The sequence below is a fragment of the Eriocheir sinensis genome, chromosome 10 (genome assembly GCF_024679095.1).
Source record: "Eriocheir sinensis breed Jianghai 21 chromosome 10, ASM2467909v1, whole genome shotgun sequence".
In the NCBI taxonomy this organism is placed as follows: domain Eukaryota; kingdom Metazoa; phylum Arthropoda; class Malacostraca; order Decapoda; family Varunidae; genus Eriocheir; species Eriocheir sinensis.
In genome coordinates, this window is record NC_066518.1 from 11,983,606 (window position 1) to 12,005,893 (window position 22,288).

General features: G+C 37.9%; 1 protein-coding gene across 3 annotated transcripts in view; it reads left to right on the forward strand.

Annotated features, from left to right (window-relative positions):
• LOC126996601 (phosphatidylinositol 4-phosphate 3-kinase C2 domain-containing subunit beta-like) overlaps window positions 1–12,248 on the forward strand; it is a 28,222-nt gene extending 15,974 nt beyond the window's left edge. For all 3 annotated transcript variants that reach the window (XM_050857216.1, XM_050857217.1, XM_050857218.1), the window contains 11 exons: window positions 771–869; window positions 2,542–2,694; window positions 6,627–6,756; window positions 7,249–7,404; window positions 7,866–8,173; window positions 8,469–8,612; window positions 9,172–9,263; window positions 9,669–9,869; window positions 10,204–10,406; window positions 10,687–10,940; window positions 11,638–12,248. In XM_050857216.1, coding sequence (XP_050713173.1) covers window positions 771–869; window positions 2,542–2,694; window positions 6,627–6,756; window positions 7,249–7,404; window positions 7,866–8,173; window positions 8,469–8,612; window positions 9,172–9,263; window positions 9,669–9,869; window positions 10,204–10,406; window positions 10,687–10,940; window positions 11,638–11,847 — 1,950 coding nt within the window. In that variant the 3' untranslated portion in view covers window positions 11,848–12,248. The remainder of the gene's footprint in view (window positions 1–770; window positions 870–2,541; window positions 2,695–6,626; window positions 6,757–7,248; window positions 7,405–7,865; window positions 8,174–8,468; window positions 8,613–9,171; window positions 9,264–9,668; window positions 9,870–10,203; window positions 10,407–10,686; window positions 10,941–11,637) is intronic.
• Window positions 12,249–22,288: the final 10,040 nt, after the last annotated feature.

Genomic DNA, 22,288 nt, shown 5'->3' on the forward strand with positions numbered 1-22,288 from the left:
GTCAAAATCGCTCTCAAAAGGGTTTACGTTTCGAGCTCTAGCGACAAAACTACTGGGAGTAGGGAAATGTTATGCATCATATTGGAAAGCACATTGGTAGGGCTAAATTATTTGTTAAATAAGTTTTTTGAAATTCTCAAAAAAGGAGTGGGTTTCAAGTTTGGGAACTCAAAAATAGTTTTTTTCAGTCGTTTTTTTGCGAATTTATTCAATTTTTTACCATTTCAAATCTTTTTTTGAGCCCACTCGCTTACTAAAAAATATAGCCCTTTCATTTTGCCATCGATTGATACCAAAAACATTTCTGTAGCCCCAGAAATAAGGGAGTTATGGCGATTCGCACCAAAGCGTTTGATTTTCCAAAATTTGCGGCTTTATGACAAGGGCGCCGCATAATCAAAACAGTCCGCTGTCCATTACTTGAGAAGTCACTGGATAACCTAAATATTAACCCATCTGCTGCAATTGGCACAGATTGGGCTTTCACTGGTAGCCTGGTAACATATACTCCCAGGTCTTTCTCTGCCTCTGTGGTGGATAGTGGAGTGTTTCCAATGTGGTAATGGTATGGTAAATATCCCCTCCCAAGGTGCATGTCTATACATTTTTCTTCACTGAATTGTAGCAGCCACTTTTTGTTCCATTCCTATAGCTTGGTGATTTCTTTTAGGAAATCCACAGCCAAGAGGTTAAAACACACAGTGGCAGAAACTGGTGAACTCTTCCATCCTTATTGTACTTTCCTTATTTTTATTTGTCATGTCTTGCAGAGTTTATATGCCACAGCCATGAGCATCAAGGACATAAAGGACAACCAGCGGATGCCCAGATTATGCAGAGATTTGGAGGATATTCACTTCAGTCTTCAGGTACCAACTTTTTATTTTTATTTGCTTATCTATTTAATGGTTTATTAATTACTTTTTAGTTTTTATCTTTGTTCATATAATATACAGTACCTTCCCGAGTTTCGCGCTCAATCCTAAAGTCTTACTATCCCGACTTTCGCGCATTATCGCCCCGAGTTTTGCGCTGCTTTGACATGTATGGGTCTCATCTACCTACTGTCGGCATCATGCGCGATTCTTTAAGGCGGTGTCACACTGGCCATTTTCCTCCAACCATTGGGGCTACTGGCAACAGCAGTTGCCTGTGTGCCCAACTGGGAGCGAGTTGTCGGTTGTCCATACGGATGGAAAACAGTTGGGGGTATGAGCAACCGCGCGGCTGTATGTAAACAAACAGACAACGGCAGTGGTTGAGGAGTGAGGAGCAGTGGAAAATAGCCAACCAAGAAACTCGTAAAGTAGACTGGCAGAGCTGCTTTGTTTACTATTTAATCGATACAGGCCGACTGCTTTGTTTACGTTATGAATATGGACAGTTGACCTTGGCCGTGCGTGACGCACACCCAGAAAAGTTGAAAAGTTGGAGTTGCTGGTCGCCCCTATCGTCAACGCAGTTGGAGGAAAAAGGCCCAGTGTGACACCATCAGCTTAAAGACACAGCCACACAAGCTAGTTTCTCAGGAATTTCCCACCAAAATTATCTCCCGACAAGTTTCTGCCTCGAATTTATCTTCAAGTTTGGTCACACAGAGGACTGTTGCACTCTGGGATATATCAGCTGAAAAGCAAAACAAACAATGGATCCAGACGTAGCAGAGTTTGCTTTGTGGTGTTTGCTGAAGAAATAAAAAAAAAAAAATGAAAAGAAAGCATTTGTTGGTTTGTGAGTGGTTAGCTCAGAGACAAAGGGAGAGAGTGCTACAGCTTGCTACTGTTAAGTGCTATGAGAACTTAGCAACGAGGACCCAGACACGATGAGGCAGTGGCTACATTTGGACAAGACTCAAGTCCAAGACCTGCTCAACCTGGTTACTCCAAGCTTAACTAGCTTCGTTGAACTCATTGTGGTACTGGAATAAACACATGGATAACTTCTGAACCGATCAGCTGACATACTCTTCTTCTTCTTGTGACCACAACTTTCCGACCTCACGAGAAAATAACCAACGTGCTGGTGACTAAGTTTCTGACTAGAATTTCGATGAGTTTCCCGTGAAATGCAGCCAACTTTGAATCTCTGTACAAAATTCTCGAGAAACTAGCACTTGGGTGACCATGTTCACATGTGCTGGGGCGAGATTCACAGAGATGTGCGCTAATGGTCCACAGTAAAAGCTACGAACTACTGACTACTGTCAGCCACCTTCAGCTGTGGCTTCAAAATGACCTGTTCTCTCTTTACATTTTCTTTTTACTTTTTACACAGTATGTATTTTCTGATAACAGGGGAGTAAAGTGAGAAAAAAAGTCAGCTTCTCCATGGGCTGGAACGAATAAGCACTTTTTCAGTGTTTTCAATATTCCGAGTTTCGTGATCCGCAAGTTTAGCACTATAAATGTGGAATGAAGCAAGTGTGAAACTCGGGAGGGTACTGTACTATGTATTTATCTATCCAGCTATTTATATCAGTCCATCTGTATTGTGTATATCACTGTAGTATTATCAAAATTTAAATATTATGGTTAATTTCAGGCAACTCCAACATCTCTACCCTTGTCCCCGTCCTTGGAGGTGGCTGGAGTGGACGTCAAGAACTGCTCCTACTTCAATTCATTTACAGTCCCTCTGAAACTAGCATTCTTGTCTTCAGAGGAAAATACCAATCCTATTCATGCAATATTCAAGGTATGACTATATATTCGTTTCATGTTAAGTCCGAGGCAGAGGCATTCATAAGAACGTGAGGAGTCTGCAATAGGCCGACTGTCCTGTACAAGGCAACTCTATAAGTAAACGGGTGTAAACCAATTCTTGCTTTCTTTCTAATGAGACTTTCTATACAACAAAGTGAGGTAATTCTTTGTTGATTTATACCATAATGTGCTGGCTATCATGTGTTTCAAGATACCGGCCTAAACTCAACCTAACGTAACCTAACAAAATCAAAACAAACAAACAAAAATTAATGTATGCTTCCTTACTAATGAGACTTTCTATACAACAAAGTGAGGTCATGCTTTGTTAATTCATACCATTAGGTACTGGCTATCATGTGTTTCAAGATACCCTAAACTTAACCTAACATATCCCAAAACAAACACTATAGGTCTTGACTCAGAAAATTCATATATGCTTCCTTACTAATGAGACTTTCTATACAATAAAGTGAGGTCATTCTTTGTTGATTTATACCATAAGGTGCTGGCTATCATGTGTTTGAAGATACCCTAAACTTAACCTAACGTAATTGAACAAAAAACAAACTTTTTTTTTTTTATTTATTTATTTATTTATTTTTTTTTTTACAAAAAAGGAGGCAGCTCAAGGGCACCAAAAAAAGCTCGCTACTTGCTGCTCCCAAAAAAGAATTAAAAGAGGTGGCCGAAAGAAAGATCAATTTCGGGAGGAGAGGTGTCCTGATACCCTCCTCTTGAAAGAGTTCAAGACGTAGGCAGGAGGAAATACAGATGAAGGAAGATTGTTCCAGAGTTTACCAGCGTGAGGGGTGAAAGAGTGAAGATGCTGGTTAACTCTTGCATAAGGGGTTTGGACAGTGTAGGGATGAGCATGAGTAGAAAGTCTTGTGCAGTGGGGCTGTGGGAGGGGGGGAGGCATGCAGAAGTTCAGAAGAGCAGTCAGCATGGAAATATCGATAGAAGATAGAAAGAGAGGCAACATCGCGGCGGAATTTAAGAGGTAGAAGGTTATCAGTAGGAGGAGGAGAGCTGATGAGACGAAGAGCCTTAGACTCCACTCTGTCCAGAAGAGCTGTGTGAGTGGAGCCCCCCCACACGTGAGATGCATACTCCATACGAGGGCAGACAAGGCCCCTGTATATGGATAGCAACTGCATGGGGGAGAAGAACTGGCAGAGACGATACAGAACGCCCAATCTCGAGGAAGCTGATTTAGCAAGAGAGGAGATATGAAGTTTCCAGTTGAGATTTTGAGTTAAGGATAGACTGAGGATGTTTAGTGTTGAAGAAGGTGACAGCTGAGTGTTGTCGAAGAATAGGGGATAGGATGCCCCAATCGGAAATGATAGCAAGGTCTGAGGTTAAGCGTTCTGCAGCCTCCAGTCTGGAGTCGTGTACTTCCTGTTTTGATGGTTCTAATGAAAGAAGTTGAATAATGCAGAGTGGAGTCGTTGGCGTATGAGTGAACAGGACAGTTTGTTATGGAAAGAAGATTATTGATGAATAACAGGAAGAGAGTGGGTGATAGGACAGAGCCCTGTGGAACGCCACTGTTGATAGGTTTAGGGGAAGAGCAGTGACCATCTACCACCGCAGAGATAGAATGGCAGGAAAGGAAACTGGAGATAAAGGAACAGAGAGAGGGATAGAATCTGAAAGAGGGCAGTTTAGAAAGCAAAGACTGGTGCCAGACTCTATCGAAGGCTTTCGATATGTCTAGCACAACAGAGAAAGTTTCACTGAAACGGCTAAGAGAGGATGACCAAGAGTCAGTTAAGAGAGCAAGAAGATCGCCAGTAGAACGCCCCTTGTGGAATCCATACTGGCGATCAGATAGAAGGTTAGAAGTGGAAAGGTGCTTTTGAATCTTCCGGTTATGGATTAATTCAAAAGCTTTAGATAGACAGGAAAGTAAAGCTATAGGGCGGTAGTTTGAGGGATTGGAACGGTCACCCTTCTTAGGTACAGGCTTTACAAAGGCATACTTCCAGCAGGAAGGAAAGATAGATGTTGATAGGCAGAGATGAAAGAGTTTGACCAGGCAGGGTGTCAGCACAGAAGCACAGTTTTTAAGGACAATAGGAGGCACTCCATCAGGTCCATAAGCCTTCTGAGAGTTGAGGCCAGAGAGGGCATAGAAAACATCATTTGGAAGAATCTTAATAACAGGCATAAAGGAGTCAGAGTGGGGATGAGTAGGAGGAATATGCCCAGAATCGTCCAGGGTGGAGTTCTTACAGAAAGTTTGAGCGAAGAGTTCAGCCTTAGAGACAGATGAGACGGCAGTGCTGCCGTCAGGGTTAAGGAGAGGAGGGAAAGAGGAAGAAGTGAAATTGGAGGAGATATTTTTGGCTAGATGCCAGAAGTCATGGGAAGAATTAGAAGAAGCAAGGTGTTGACATTTTCTATTAATAAAAGAAGTTTTGGTAAATCGGAGAATAGATTTGGCATGATTCCGGGCTGAAATGTAAAGGTCAAAGTTAGTGGGAGTTTGAAGGCTCTGGAACCTTTTGTGAGCTGCCTCTCTATCTTTAATAGCACGAGAACAAGCGTGATTAAACCAAGGCTTTTTAGCATGAGGAGTAGAGAAAGTAGATGGAATGTATGCCTCCATTCCAGAGACAATCACCTCTGTGATGCGCTGAGCACACACAGAGGGGTCTCTTTCCTGGAAGCAGTAATCATTCCACGGGAAATCGTTACTATAGGTCTTGACTCGGAAAATTCATATATGCTTCCTTACCAATGAGACTTTCTTTACAAAAAAATGAGGTCATTCTTTGTTGATTTATACCATAAGGTACTGGCTATCATGTGCTTGAAGATATCCTAAACTTAACCTAATGTAACCTAACAAAATCCAAACAAACACTATGGGTCTTGACTCAGAAAATTCTTATATGCTTCCTTACTAATGAGACTTTCTATACAACAAAGTGAGGTCATTCCTTGTTGATTTATGCCATAAGGTGCTGGCTATCATGTGTTTGAAAATACCCTAAACTTAACCTAACATAACCTAATAAAATCAAAACAAACCCTACAGGTTTTGACTCAGAAAATTCATATATGCTTTCTTACTAATGAGACTTTCTATACAACAATGTGAGGTCATTCTTTGCTGATTTATACCATAAGGTGCTGGTTATCATGTGTTTGAAGATACCCTAAACTTAACCTAACATAACCCAAATAGTTACTATAGGTCTTGACTTAGAAAATTCATTTATGCTTCCTTAGTAATGAGACTTTCTATACAACAAAGTGAAGTCATTCTTTGTTGATATATACCATAAGGTGCTGGCTATCATGTGTTTGAAGATGCCCTAAACTTAACCTAACGTAACCTAACAAAATCAAAACAAACACTATAGCTCTTGACTCAGAAAATTCATATATGTTTCCTTACTAATGAGACTTTCTATAGAACTAAGTGAGGGCATTCTTTGTTGATTTATACCATAAGGTGCTGGCTACCATGTGTGTGAAGATACCTTAAACTTAACCTAATGTAACCCAATGAAATCAAAAGAAACACGATCATATCGGAGGGAAGGATGTTCTAAGAGCTGTATTGCTTAAGTGTATTGGAGGTGTAATTGGGGGTTTTAGCACATGTACTCTTTAATTACTCAGCAAATTAGGCTTTGTCATGTGTGTGACAATAGTGCTGTTCAGTGATTTATTTCCCAGATTTTTTATCTCCATCTTGGTGTCAGGTAGGTAGGTTGTTTGTTTGTTTATTTGGGGAAAGAGAGGGAGTATATAAGCTAGTAAAGGAGCCATATATGATTAGCATCAAACACCAAGCTCCCTTTTCCTCCCAATTTCCTTTGAAAGGAAGCATTTGATAGTCTCACTTTTTGCAAACAGTGTGTTCATAATTCAAGAAAGTAGTGGCAATAATATTTCTTTGGCCAGGTTGGAGACGACTTGCGGCAGGACATGTTGGTGATCCAAATGATCCGGCTCATGGACAAGCTGTGGTTGAAGGAGGACCTAGATCTCAAGGTGGTCACCTTTAGTGTTGTTCCTACAGGTGACAAAATAGGTGAGTACATTTATTCTGTTCAACATTTTAAAGGTAGAGTGAAGGCACATGCTAAACTGCATTGCCTGGGTGCTCATCTCCATTTCATTGGCCCTTGAAACTGTGGTGAGAAATAACCCTTGCTACTTGTGAACGGATCACACTTTATAAGCAAGCCGTTATCACTTGTACAATTATGTCTTTGTGTTTGAATGACACAAACATAACCTTATTTATATGATATGTATATGTTAACCTGTGCTGTGGAGACCATGTTTCTTAAAGGCCTCTCTAAACGAGAAAAATGAGAAAAAATCATCACTCACACAAACCGTTTCATAATATATAAACGCATTTGTGATCAGTTTATGCATCATCTATTTTGGGGGGTTTATATCATGGCAAAAAATTTGGCCTGTCGCTGGTACATGGTAAAGCTACAAATTTGGTCTGTCACTGCTACCGGGTTAATACTAGTATTTTTTCATACATAAATCGACTTTCATTCTACAGGAATTATTGAACTAGTCAAGGATGCAGAAACTTTACGCAAGATCCAGACAGAGTATGGGGTCACAGGCTCCTTCCAGGATCGCCCCATTGCAGAGTGGTTGGCAAAGCAAAATCCCTCTCAGCTTGAGTACCAAAGAGCTGTGGAAAATTTTACTGGTAAGAAATCTTAAAGCTTATGAAGAATAAGCTCACAAAATGAGACTTATATTCTGTATTTTTATGTAAAATTTTCCTTACACATATGAGAAAAGGATCTTTCAACCTATTATGGTTAAGTAATAATGTCTTGGTAAATTTCAATAAATGGTCAAAGTGTTTTACATTATGGAGATGCATTATTTTGCCTTAGTAATGATAAATACAAAAACAGTCTTAACAACATTAGTCACATGTCATATACACCATCAGTTTTCTGATCTTTAATGCTGATGTCAAGGGTGAATTATATGGCTAGATATGCTTTTTCTTTTAGTTATCCATAGCACTTCTCCAAAATGTCAGTAATATTTATGTAGTAACTTGAAAGACTTGAAATTACTAATAGTACGGTATACATACATACATAAAAGTGTCACTAAATTTTTGCTAAAACTTCAAGAACTCTTTATTTTCTACAGCTTCATGTGCTGCATACTGTGTGGCTACTTACATACTTGGAATCTGTGATCGTCACAATGACAACATTATGCTGAAGACTTCGGGTCACCTCTTTCACATTGATTTTGGCAAATTCCTTGGGGATGCTCAGAAGTTTGGCAGCTTTAAAAGAGACCGTACAGCTTTTGTACTGACATCGGACATGGCATATGTTATAAATGGAGGTGAAAAACCTTCAGACAAATTCCAAGGATTTGTGGATCTGTGTTGTCGAGCCTTCAACATCATCCGAAGAAATGGTCAGCTCCTGCTGTACCTGTTTGCTCTGGTAAGTGTAACATGAATGTTTATTCATGCATGAGCTGTAATAACATGAGACAGGGATGCAGACACTTGGAAAACTAAATGCACAGCTAAGTAGAAAGCTATTATGGGTCAGAAAAGTAATTGCTGATTTCAAGTAATGAAAAGTGTCTGGTGTGAATAGGATAAAAAGCAAAAAAAGTGTTGAAATATAGTAGAAGTAAATAATCTCATAATGGGTTGGTTGCATGTGGTATGCATTTTTAAAGATACTCAGATGTATAGTGTTCATGTTGATTATGATTATTTGTACTACGCAGATGGCATCATCTGGGATTCCTGGTGTGACGTGGGAGGCGGTGACATATGTGGAGCGCGCTCTGCTGCAGGACAACACCAATGCTGAGGCCGGCGCCATGTTCTCCCGCATGATACAAGATTCTCTCAAATCCTGGTTCACTCAGGTATGACACTGTGAGCTTGTGCTTCATATAGAGATTGAGAGTATAAGTTAACAGAATTTGGAATATTTTATGCTTATTCTTCAGTATTTCTAAAATGGCCAGGAAGAAAATGTAATTCCATTGTCCAACACCTGCAAACTATATATTGCCTTGATACAAAAAGATTGAATCACCTCATATATCAGAGTTGGCTGTTTTCCAAATGAAACACTTTACTTTTACTTTGAGAAAATATACTTTCCAGAGTTTTATGTATTTATGCCTGTTCAAGTTGAGGCTCCCGAATTATATCTTATATCAGACAGAGACAGTTTAAGCTGGTCTGCTACTCTTTGCTTAGCAGAGTAAGTAGTACTGATTAAAATAAGTCATAATCTCCCATTTTGTCAAAATAGTGGTACTGTTTAAAGCTTGTGTATTTAGATGAGCTTTGATTTTGGTTTTATACTAGCATGATTGCAGATACAAAGCTTCTGTAGTACTGCCCAGATCTTTTATTTTCCCTCCACTCATGTAACATTCAAATGAAAGAAAACCACGTAATACTTTCTTGTTCCAGGTTAATTTCTTCATCCACAACCTGGCACAGCTGAGGTTTTCTGGTGATCACTCAGATGATCTCCTCCTTTCCTTCATACCAAGAACATACACGTGAGTTTTGTGTATGACCATGATAATGGTTTAGAGAATTTGTGAATAAACAAAAGGCAGCATAGGGAACATGTAAAGGTGGAAAAATTCTATGCTTGTACAAGATTGCATGGTGAAGGAGTACAAACACTAAATAAAGTTGATTTTTTTCTTAATATGATATTCACTCAGTAATCTGGTATGTTATTTCTTCATTGTTTTACTTTTTTTTTCCATTCCCACTTGAATCACAGATCCACTGAGATAATATTGGGTGAGGGCATTGCAATGATGAGATTATTATTTTTTTTTTTCTTAATGATCAGTCACATTCCTGAATATTGCAGCAAGCATGAATAAAACTTGAATTGCCAAGTGTGTCAGTGAGCATTGTGAGCTTGTAGTGAGCATTTTATTGTCTTGCAGAGCACAGCAAGATGGAAAAATTACCAGGGTGAGCCTGTACAGTTACCAGAAGCGCTACAACCCCAACAAGTACTATGTGTACATCCTTGAGGTAGAGAGGGAGAGCCAGCGGGAACCTTCCTACTTATTCCGCTCCTACAGAGAGTTTTCAGAGTTTCACCAAAAGTTGTGCCTCATTTTTCCACTTGCCAGAATACACAGGTAAATAAATTCACTCAAGTTTCAGCATCTCATACCAGAAAGATATTGAGGCATCAAGGTTTTTGAGTCAGTCACTCTAAATTAAGAATAGCTGATATGAATTTCTGCTTGTTCAAAAGAACATTTTAGATGGCTGATTAAGTTGATCAGTTCATGTGCCACCGTATTAGAGAATATTGATTTGGATTCCTAAGAATAAAATGTTAAGATCAGATTAAAGTTACTTTTATGTTGTTGCAAACAAAAAACTTATTTCATAAACAAATTTGAACACTACTAGATTAAGTTTTAGGGAACTTTAAAAGCCTCTTGTAATATCCTTTCATTTTTCAAGCCTTCCTAAAGGAGTGCAGATTGGCCGCTCAGAAGTGAAGGCAGTTGCTGAGAAGAGAAAACTTGAGATTGAGCTTTTCCTAGCCACTCTCTTTGATTTGACAGCTGAGATATCTCACTCTGATTTGGTATACACCTTCTTCCACCCACTATTGAGAGACCAAGAAGACACTGATATCCACATCAAGAAGTTGAAAAACAAAGGTAAGAATGTAGTTACATCCTTTCCTTTTACAGATTTGTCTTACCTTTGTTAGGGTGGCCCGGGTAATTTATCCTCTCAAGGGTTTTCCCTGCCCACACCTAGCAGTCAGTCCAACCCTTGGTCTAGTTTGGTTAGTGTTGTCATAGCACTACACTTAATGTAACTATTGGATCAACTATTATTATTATTTTTTTTTTTTTATTATTTTTTATATATATATTTTTTTTTATATATTTTTTTCTTGCCTCTGTCTTAAGATTATTTTTGTTTTGCCTTCAGATTCCCGAAAGTCAATGCCTCCAAGCTTGCCAAGCGTATCAGGTCACGTGAAGGGCCAAGTGAAAGTAAGCGTGCAATACTTGCGGGGGCAGTTGCAGATCATGGTCCATCATGCCCGCAACTTGTCTCTCATTGGTAATGGTCAGGAGCCTTCACCATATGTCAAGCTGTATCTTCTGGAAGATCCTCACAAGAGAACCAAGAGGAAAACAAAAGTTGTAAAGAAGACATGCCATCCTACTTTCATGGAACTTGTGAGTATTTATTTATTTATCTATTTTTTTCATACAAATTTATCACTTTGATGTTCTTATAGGTTTTTGAGGCAAAGGATTAGAATACAGTATAGTCAGAAACCAGCATTTTTGGTAGAAACATTTTATCTGTATAACTGCAAATTCACATTTAATGAGTCCCAAATGTGCTTTTTCTATCAACATTTATGTATTTGATGAAAGGTGGTAAAGGAAACACGGGCTAGGGAACGAGTGTTTACCCCTGACTAGTTTCACCTTAATGGGCTTCTTCAGAGGAATAAGGTTTATACAAGGGTAAGCTGTCTTAAATGCAAAAATGAGGGCTCCCCTGGGATGCTTGGAGGGTGTTGCCTGACTCGGACCTCACTCTCCGCCACTCCCTCTCTGGTCCTTGACGGCCACATGTGCTGCTGCTTCTGCCCACACTACGTCGCCTGTGGGCGAAAGCAGCAACACATGTGGCCGTCAAGGACCAGAAACGAAAGTCAGTGGTCAGGTAACACCCCTTTTGACAGGCACACAAGCCAAATTCATGATATATACTGAGAGCTTTTGTATGTAAAAACTTATTCCTCTGAATTCATCACTTGTCATAATGTCTACACATTTATATATTTGTTGATATGGTATCAGAATGTAGCTCATAGCAAACAGGCCTTATAGAACTTACCAATAACTGAGATGATATTTCCAGATTACATACCGAATGTCTCAAGACATCATCAAGCAGCGTGTCCTTGAAATAAGTGTTTGGAGTGAAGACAAATTCAGTGAGAATATTTACCTAGGAAGTTCCTATCTAAGACTCAGTTCCCTGGAGCTGAAGGAGGAGCAGTGTGAGTGGCTGAGCTTGGAGCACCAGCGCAACACAGCTCTGGGACACACCATTCAACACAATGCCTAGGTGAAGCAGGTGATCATAGGCAATTCTTTCATCAACTTTTTTTATGTGCAACATGACAAAAATATTCATTGTACTTCCATATCCTACAAGACTGTGATAAGTGGTATCATGCTTTCATAACTTTTTTTCCATAGGTCTATATTTGAGGTAAAGGTACTGTAATACAGGAATGAATTAGAATGTGGTTATCCTAAGTCATTGTCAGCAATGTTACTAATTCAAGTTTCCTGCTTGCTGTAAAGATATCATGATCATAAGGTGACTATGATTCTGAGAGGAGCACAACCCTGAGGATCATAGGTCAGCTTGCTGATTGTCTCTTAGGGGACACAGACGCAGACTCAACAACACACACACGCACATTAGGCATGCCACTTCCTCAACAATATTGCTCATTGTGTGTGTGTATATATATATATATATATATATATATATATATATATATATATATATATATATATATATATATATATATATATATATATATATATATATATATATATATATATATATATATATATATATATATATATATATATATATATATATATATATATATATATATATATATATATATATATATATATATATATATATATATATATATATATATATATATATATATATATATATATATATATATATATATATATATATATATATATATATATATATATATATATATATATATATATATATATATATATATATATATATATATATATATATATATATATATATATATATCATATATATATAATTATTTATATCATATATATATATATATATATATATATATATATATATATATATATATATATATATATTTTTATATATATTTTTGCATGAGGTAAATGCAACTCTGCTTGCAGAATGGAACACCCCCTAATAAGTTGCCTGTTAATCTTATTTTTTTTTATTTTATAACACTGGTTCCTGTTATTTAATAATGATTATTAAGTTCACCTAAGTTTCATATTTTTTCCTATATCAAATCTGAGCATTCATTTTTTTCTTTTTTATATTGATTGAGGCTTGTTGAAGTAAAATCTTGCAAACCCCAATCTAGAGCATTAGAAAAGTAGCAGCATCAAACTACATTACAGTGACTGCTTCTTGCAATACTATGTAGAATATATTTATTTCTGTAATCAGTTAATAATCATTGTAATCAATGGTCATCATCACCATCACCTTTATCTGCATTTTTACCACCACTCACTACCTCCTCCTCATATCCATAATATTATATGAGAAAGCACTCTCCATGATGAGAAAATGGCAGGTGCACGTTCACTGGGACCTAATGAGCTGTTTGTTGTATTTGGTGTCATGTGACCAACAGTTTGTCTGTGGTCATGCCTCTTGGAATTAATGTTTATGACTGGTGTTATTTTCAGTCAAGAAAGTATGAGTGATAAGTTTTGTTACCTTAAAAAATATCCTCCAGTAACAGTACTGAGAACAAATTTTTAGGGAGAAGTTTGCAGTTTGTTTTGCAGAGTACCACAGCACTGGGTTAGCCACTTGCCAGCAACCTTTGATCCTGATATACAGTAACTACTATACTTTCTATGAATAAGGTACCCATCAGTTTTCAAGAAAAGGAAAAGTGGTCTTATACATTTATTCAACATCATATTTTCATTCTTTAATAATGAAACAGTAATGTACAATATAAGGTAAAATGTTATCGTTCTTTATTGCAGATACATATTTTTCTTAGTAGTAATATTCTCCAACTGGCCAAAATACTACAGCTGTCAAAGGAAATTGTGTGAGAGGAGGCAGTATGAGCTTATTGTTGGTGTGACCAGAAACTGTTATAGTTTTGTGGTTAAACTCTGTAAAACACAAACTCTGCACTCTGTAGCACATATTACAGCTAACCTCTAACAAGGTGACCACTGTCAGAGGATGGCCCCATTTTTCAACTACAGCTCTTGAACTATATCTGTCTGTTAATTGAGAATGACCGTTTGCATGCAGGGACAAGTTTTCATTAAAAATATATTCTGTCCCATTATTGCTACTTGATTTTTAAATGTTGAATGACCTGTTCAACACAGTGTACTACATTTAGCTATTTGCACTAATCTGCCCTCATGTTTACATAAATTTTCACATCTCAGTCACATGGGTTCAGGCTAACATTGCACCTTTTCCATCTCCGTATAAAATGTTTCTAGTCAGTCATAAATTACCTCCTTTTTTTTTTTATCTTCACAATCATTCACTCATTTATTTTGATCATGTCGCGTATGAAGGATTACTGATTGATTTTACCTTTCTTCTCACTAATAATCATTTGGATAGTTTGTACATGCTGACTAATTTTAATTAATGTTAAATAATATTTTCATTCCCTCATTCCCTTCACTAAAAAGCTGAGCAGTAGCCAGTCAGGATTATTATCTTCACACATGTTGCCCCCCTCTGGTGAAATTATAACTCATGCCACCACACTGCATCTTGTCTGCTTCTCAGCCCTGCTCTGAGAAACCAGGAAAGTTTCTGATTGCAGTGTTGAGTGGTGGCTGCCTTGTGATTGGCTGACAGGCTGTTGTGTGATATATTTACCGCTGTAGCCATTAGTTGTGTAAATTGGCTTCACTTTGCCTCCCATGCACTCACTCACGAGCCTCAGAATATTCACACCAAAAACCTGATTAACTTCTTTAGGTTGAGTTTTATATTACACACATCATTTCAATTTTTCTTCTTCTTGTTTGAGCTGAGACAGTATAGTGATAGGAGGGCTTCAGATGGGAAAAGTGGTGCAAGTCTGGGTGGTTGGCACCAACATACCCCTAATACATGTATGTTAATGTCACAAAAAACTTTTTCATTAATAAAAGTATTTTTCAGGCACCAATTAGACATTATTAGTGGATTGCTTTCAGTGATGATCGTGTTATTTTCTTGATTTTTCATTTCACATTCCATAATTTGCCAAATTTAGGAATACTGTACACATTCCCTGAACATCAGAATTGAGGCGCCCCCTGCTGAAGTAAGGGAAGCGACATGGGGGTCAGTCTTGAGATATCACATGCCTCGCATCGACCAACTATTCAGGCATTCTGAGGAAATTTTTCAGACTAAAACTCAAAGAAGTTGTGGCATTATAGTAATTTTTTTCATACATATGCCTGGGAAAAGTGCAGAAACACCCAACTTCAATGGCAATTTTCTCGTTTTCTTGTGCGTGTTGCTTACCTCACTGCAGCAGGGAGCGCCACAAATTGAACTCCACGTTCTTTTAGTCTTTACACATTTTACATAACTGCATATTTCATAGTGGTTTATGGTTATTCACTTACATCATGGCTACTTTTTCATTCATTCCATCAGATCTTAAAATGTTATCAAAGGGTTTGTTTTAACTCAGCAACAACTTCGCTTTTAATGGCATAATAGTATTCATAATTCTTTAGGTAATTTTATCCTCCTCAACACTGGCAGGAAGAACAAATAGACTGAGTTTGCTACATCATTTTTTGCAGCTTTCTCATCATTCCAATGTAGCATTATCTCTTTACAGTGTATTTATGCTGCTTTTACTTTGATGCTGGATATAAATGACTAGTATTACTTAAGGCAATTCATCAAGGAATTATATTACTTCTCATCCTCCACTCAGTGACCAGCCTAACTTTGTGGTATTTCAGTGTCATTATACAGGATAATTATTTTCACAGATATTACCATTCTCTTTGATGAAATTATAACTCAGGATCTGAGATAATGCATAGATAAACCTGTTATTAAGTTAATCTAATGCAGAAAAATACTCTTGACATTACACAAGGATTTTATAAGAAAAGTGAAAGATTATCTGGTATATATCCTTTTCATTGTCTCCTTGACATGTTAATCGGAGTTTGTCTTTATGCATGTAGTTTATGGATGTGTATCAAGTAGCCATTACATCACAAATGTGTTTTGGACAATTTTTTAGCATAATCTAAGCATGTGCATATATGCCCAGTTTTTCTCCTTTTTTTGTTATAAAGTTAGAGTTTCTGTATAAATGTAAAGTATTAATTATGATATGTTTTATTTATTAATTGTAAGATTTTGCATGTTTGATATTCACACATTTATTACATGATATTTTCAACTTAGCACTGAAACCCAAATTTGGAGTTTATATTCAATGAGGTATAATTTTATACTACTTAAAACTTGTGCCTCTCATCATGTCATAAGTGCCGTTCCAAATAGTAGCTATAATAGAAGTGTGGCTGATGCTGTATGAAATATCATCATGTGCTGTCCATGGATATTACTGTTATGACTGATGACATGTTAGATTTTGATGGAATGTACATAATAAAAAGCTTATAAATATTAAATATAGAATTTGGTGTTGCTTTGGCAATTACTGCATTGCATTTAATGTAATAATTGCTCTCAAAATCACCAGTTTTATGGTTTCAAAGCAAAGATATTTGCTAGTCCATTTTACAAGTGATTGGAGTGCTTCCAGAACGTATTAACCTTATTTATGTGTACCTCAAAGCAAAAACAGACCTACATTAGGAGTAGAGTGGAACAATGATACACGAAATAATGAAAGCCAACTGAACAGGGTAGTAAGAGCTTAAAGCTGAATGAAAAGAACATTTTTGTTATATGCCCACTGTGGTAGTTAGTCATTTTTTTTAATTGTGTTCATCAAGCATATTAGTAACTTCTACATTACTTCAGACCCAGACTGTATCATAATACATCTCATCCTTACACTTCCATCACTTATAGAATACAGAAAATTATAATCACAAAATATATGTTTTGTACATTGATTTACATTATGATGTGTGCACTCTATAATATATATATATATATATATATATATATATATATATATATATATATATATATATATATATATATATATATATATATATATATATATATATATATATATATATGAAACCCCTGTTATTTGACCATTCACTTCAACATTTTGTACTTTCAGCACTTCTATTTAACTACCCCTTTTCATTCTTTTGACATTTTTTATTTACAGACCCTTTTTCATTCTTCCAATACAAAATCCCTGCCATTTCAACATTTAAATTTTCAAATTGCGTGACAGACTTCCGCCTAGCAATTAGCTTGCTGATCCGTGAGATATGTTTGACCATTGCTCAGCCTGATCAGCTGATTCACTACCAAAGTGACAGCCCCCACAATATTCCTGCAGCAGCTCTGCAGCTTATAATGGCAGATTAGCTTGCAGGCAAGCCTGTAATGCAAGCAGCTGCAATCAAGACTGAATGAGACAGAATGTCACAGACTGGCAAACTTTATATGACACTGCTCACACCCAAATAGCTGGGGTTGCGGGTAAGTTCCCTTGCCCCACATCACTGACTGATGTTTACACCTGCTGATGTGTAAAGCCAAAGTCACACTAGTCACAGATAGCCCTGGGCTGGGCAGTTTCGACCCAACAGGATGGCATCTCAGCCTTGCCCATCCAAGAAATGTGGCTACACCACAGACAGCCCTGTCCTCTCAGAGTAGGACCGATCACGCTACAAGCATCGCAACAACAAATGGCAGGAGGTCGGACAGGTCAGGTTTACATGTTCAAGGCAAGGACTTAGCTCATGCGAGTACTCTGTGGAGGACCTGCCGCATTCTTCCTGCCACCACACAAAGATTTGTTCACCTCAGGCCCCAATGTCAAGCGAGAGTGTTCTCATTTATTAGTGTATAGTCCATGATATTCAATTTTCTCATAGATAATGATTAAATTTCTAAGCTGTAGTATCTTCTATCTTGGCTCAGTCCTGGGCTGAGGTGGATGGAAAGGGCAAATTTGCAGCAGTTTTTCCTAGACAGGGCATCAAACCAGGGCAAAACTGTCCAACACAAGGATATCAATGACTGGTGTGAGTGTACCTTAACGTGCTACACTCCATCTCCCTGGCCCCTGAGGCTCACGCCGTCATATTGAACTACAAGTTGTGCCAAGATGGAGGTGTTAGTTGATCTGATTGTTGAACGGTGTCCAAGCACACATGCCTCGTGGTAAAGCAACCATCTCTGACAAGGCCGCTGCCAGGAGCCTCCCAGAAGCATTCAAGAAAATTAGTATTTTTTTTTCCATTTTTTTTTTTTTTTTTTTTTTTTTTTTTTTTCAGAAATCTTACCCCCCTATTCCTTTTCAATCCTGTGGTGAAAATTGTTTAGCTCTTTAACAGTTTTGTTATTTGATTGCCATTGGAATACAGTCCTGTCATATAGGAGGGGAGTCACATATATATATATATATATATATATATATATATATATATATATATATATATATATATATATATATATATATATATATATATATATATATATATATATATATATATATATATATATATATATATACATAGGGGAATGGGGAGGCATGTTGGGCTCATCAATGCATGTTAGTCTTTTAGTTGTTCTTCCATGAAAGGATTGGCTGCAGATTGTTGTAAATCAATGCTTCTTATTGCGTTGAGTGAAAAAAAAAAAAAAAAAAAAAAAAACATGCTTGATTTTTTCTTTTATAGTGGTGAGCAAGCTCTTATTTAGCTGCACTTACAGCTTTGGTTAGCTATTAATACTAAGCAATAAATAAGATCAATGAGTGCATCAAGTTATACATGGACTGAATGTATATGAAATGTATATGTATTTACTGTATAGCTCTCTTTTTCACAAGAATATTATGTGAAAACATTCATATATATTTACTTCTATGAAACAAGTGCTTTATATATCTACTATAGATTTCCTGATATTTTCATAAGAACAAACCAATGATAAGAAATTCTTTGATACATAGCTGAAAACTTAGAAAACTATTGACATGGGGGATGGTTATGGTGACATATCTAAGTAACTTTAAAACTTTGTTTATATCATGGATGCATCAGGTTTGCATCATGCACAATGTATGAATACTTTTCTATTATTAACACTGTCTTGTATGCTTAGATATATAGTTGAATCCGTTGGGTCCAATGCACTCAATTACTGTGCATTAAAAAGTTTCATAGGATAAGTACAATGATCTCTTAAATTAATTTAAATTATAATGGCTCTGCAGATAATATAAAACAATGCAACAATGGCCCATTATTATATGTTGTTTTGATGTATTACTATTATCACTTAGTCTTGATATAATATTCAGTAACAAGTGATATGCTTGAAATGACAAAAATATTTATATTTGCCTTTTTATTTATTTATCATTTTGTTTTTTTCTGGAGTTCAAGACTGTAAAACTCCAAATTTAGAAAACAGCAAATATTTAAAATATCAGATATTTCAGTTAATATAGAAAAAAAAATAATACAGGCAGTTCATATTATGTGCATGGGTTAGGTTCTTAGAAATTGTTACAGATGATTTTATTAATAACAAAACAGTTTTTATTGTGTAAATCAAAGTAAAGGGAGACATGTTACAAGCCCCTTCCTATCCCCAAAACAGACCTAAGAGCACCCTACTTGAATAAATATTGTAAAAAATAGTTGTTTCCTTGTCAACCAAACATCCAGCAGTCGGTGCCTCGCCCTCCCAAACAAAGGCTGGGGAGTATGTAGGTTATGGACATGGACTAATACTAATGTACTTTCCTCCCTTCAATTATTATAATCATTACTATTTACAGAAGCAGAGAAAGAGGGTCAAGAGCATCCCTCTCTCTGCATTTTCAGCTCCAGTTTCCTTTCAATCATCATCATTTCATTGACGCCTGCTCCTAGGAGCTCCCACCAGGGGATGGCCACAGCAGAAGACTTTCCACTCTCTCTATCCAGACACTCCCTCCTTGCCTGCTCAAAGTTTCTCAAAGATCTTTTCCCCCCTCTCCTCAAAGATCTTTTCCCCCCTCTCCCTAATGTACTCTTGCACCCTATCTCTCCACTTCACTGGAGGTCATCCTCTAGCATTCCCTCCCTCTATCTCACTCACATACACCCGGTCATCTTACTCTCCTCCATTCGCTCCATGTGGCCAAAGCACTTTAAAGTCTGTCACTTCACTTCTTCCACCACTCCACACTTCTTCCCTTCACCCCTGTGACACATTCCAAAACGCTCGTACACACTTTCATTACTCATTCCATCCATTCTACTCACGCCACAAGCACTCCTCATATAACTAATTTCCACTGCCTGCACTCAAGACCTCTGACTTTCATTCCAGCCCCATGTTTCACTTGCATATGTGAGGGTTGGTACTATTATTGTATTTCTCAAATCCCTCTTTACCTCCATGCTCACACTTTTGCCATTCATGATTCGTCCCAAAAACCCTACCACCCTTCTTCCTTGCAATGCTCTTTCTCTTATCTCTCCCTCCATACCTGATGGAGTGCCTCCTATTGTCCTTAAAAACTGTGCTTCCGTGCTGACACCCTGCCTGGTCAAACTCTTTCGTCTCTGCCTATCAACATCTACCTTTCCTTCCTGCTGGAAGTATGCCTTTGTACAGCCTGTGCCTAAGAAAGGTGACCATTCCAATCCCTCAAACTACCGCCCTACAGCTTTACTTTCCTGTCTTTTGAATCAATCCTTAACCAGAAGATTCAAAAGCACTTTTCCACTTTTAACCTTCTATTTGATCGCCAGTATGAGTTCCGCAAGGGGCGTTCTTTTTTTTTTTTTTTTTTTTTTTTTTTTTACGTTGTTGCCTATTGCGCCGGTAGGCATCTTCCCGGTGGGGCCTGATGGTCGGCCCAAGGCTTCTTCCAGGTGGGGCCTGATGGTCGGCCCTCTTAACTGACTCTTGGTCATCCTCTCTTAGCCGTTTCGGTGAAACTTTCTCTGTTGCGCTAGACATATCGAAAGCCTTCGATAGAGTCTGGCACAAGCCTTTGCTTTCTAAACTGCCCTCTTTCGGATTCTATCCCTCTCTCTGTTCCTTTATCTCCAGTTTCCTTTCCGGCCGTTCCATCTCTGCGGTGGTAGACGGTCACTGTTCTTCCCCTAAACCTATCAACAGTGGTGTTCCACAGGGCTCTGTCCTATCACCCACTCTCTTCCTGTTATTCATCAATGATCTTTCCATAACAAACTGTCCTGTCCACTCATACGCCGATGACTCCACTCTGCATTATTCAACTTCTTTCAATAGAAGACCCTCTCAACAGAAAGTACATGACTCCAGACTGGAGGCTGCAGAACGCTTAACCTCAGACCTTGCTATCATTTCTGATTGGGGCAGAAGGAACCTTGTGTCCTTCAATGCCTCAAAAACTCAATTTCTCCACCTATCAGCTCGACACAATCTTCCAAACACCTATCCCCTATTCTTCGACAACACTCAGCTATCACCATCTTCAACACTAAACATCCTTGGTCTATCCTTAACTCAAAATCTCAACTGGAAACTTCACATCTCTCTCGCTAAATCAGCTTCCTTGAGGTTGGGCGTTCTGTATCGTCTCCGCCAGTTCTTCTCCCCCGCGCAGTTGCTATCCATATACAGGGGCCTTGTCCACCCTCGTATGGAGTATGCATCTCACATGTGGGGGGGCTCCACTCACACAGCTCTTCTGGACAGAGTGGAGTCTAAGGCTCTTCGTCTCATCAGCTCTCCTCCTCCTACTGATAGTCTTCTACCTCTTAAATTCCGTCGCGATGTTGCCTCTCTTTCTATCTCCTATCGATATTTCCACGCTGACTGCTCTTCTGAACTTGCTAACTGCATGCCTCCCCCCATCCCGCGGCCCCGCTGCACACGACTTTCTACTCATGCTCATCCCTATACTGTCCAAACCCCTTATGCAAGAGTTAACCAGCATCTTCACTCTTTCATCCCTCACGCTGGTAAACTCTGGAACAATCTTCCCTCATCTGTATTTCCTCCTGCCTATGACTTGAACTCTTTCAAGAGAAGGGTATCATCAGGACACCTCTCCTCTCAAAATTGACCTCTCTTTCAGCCACCTCTTATGATTCTTTTTTAGGAGCAGCGAGTAGCGGGCTTTTTTTTATTATTGTTTCCTTGTTTTGTGTGCCCTTGAGCTGCCTCCTTTGTTGTAAAAAAAAAAAAAAACATGCTTACACATAACTGATCCAAGGTACTTAAATTCATTGACCTCCTCCATTTCTTCACCATTCAAAATTATTTTGCATTCTTTTTCACATTCAATTCCCACTATATGGGCATACAAAATCTACAATCTCACTTCTACTTCGCTCACAAACCATCACTTTACTTTTGTTGACATTTACTTTCAGCCTTCTCCTTTTACAGACACTCAGAAACACTGACCAAATTTTGTAAGTCACTTTCATTTTCTGCAATGAGCACTGTGTCATCAGCAAACAGTATTAAAATTCAGTACCCACTCCCTTCCCTCAGCGAACATTTTTACTCCAACTTTCCCAACTTTGCCCTTTATTTCTCTAACAACACCATCCATATAAATATT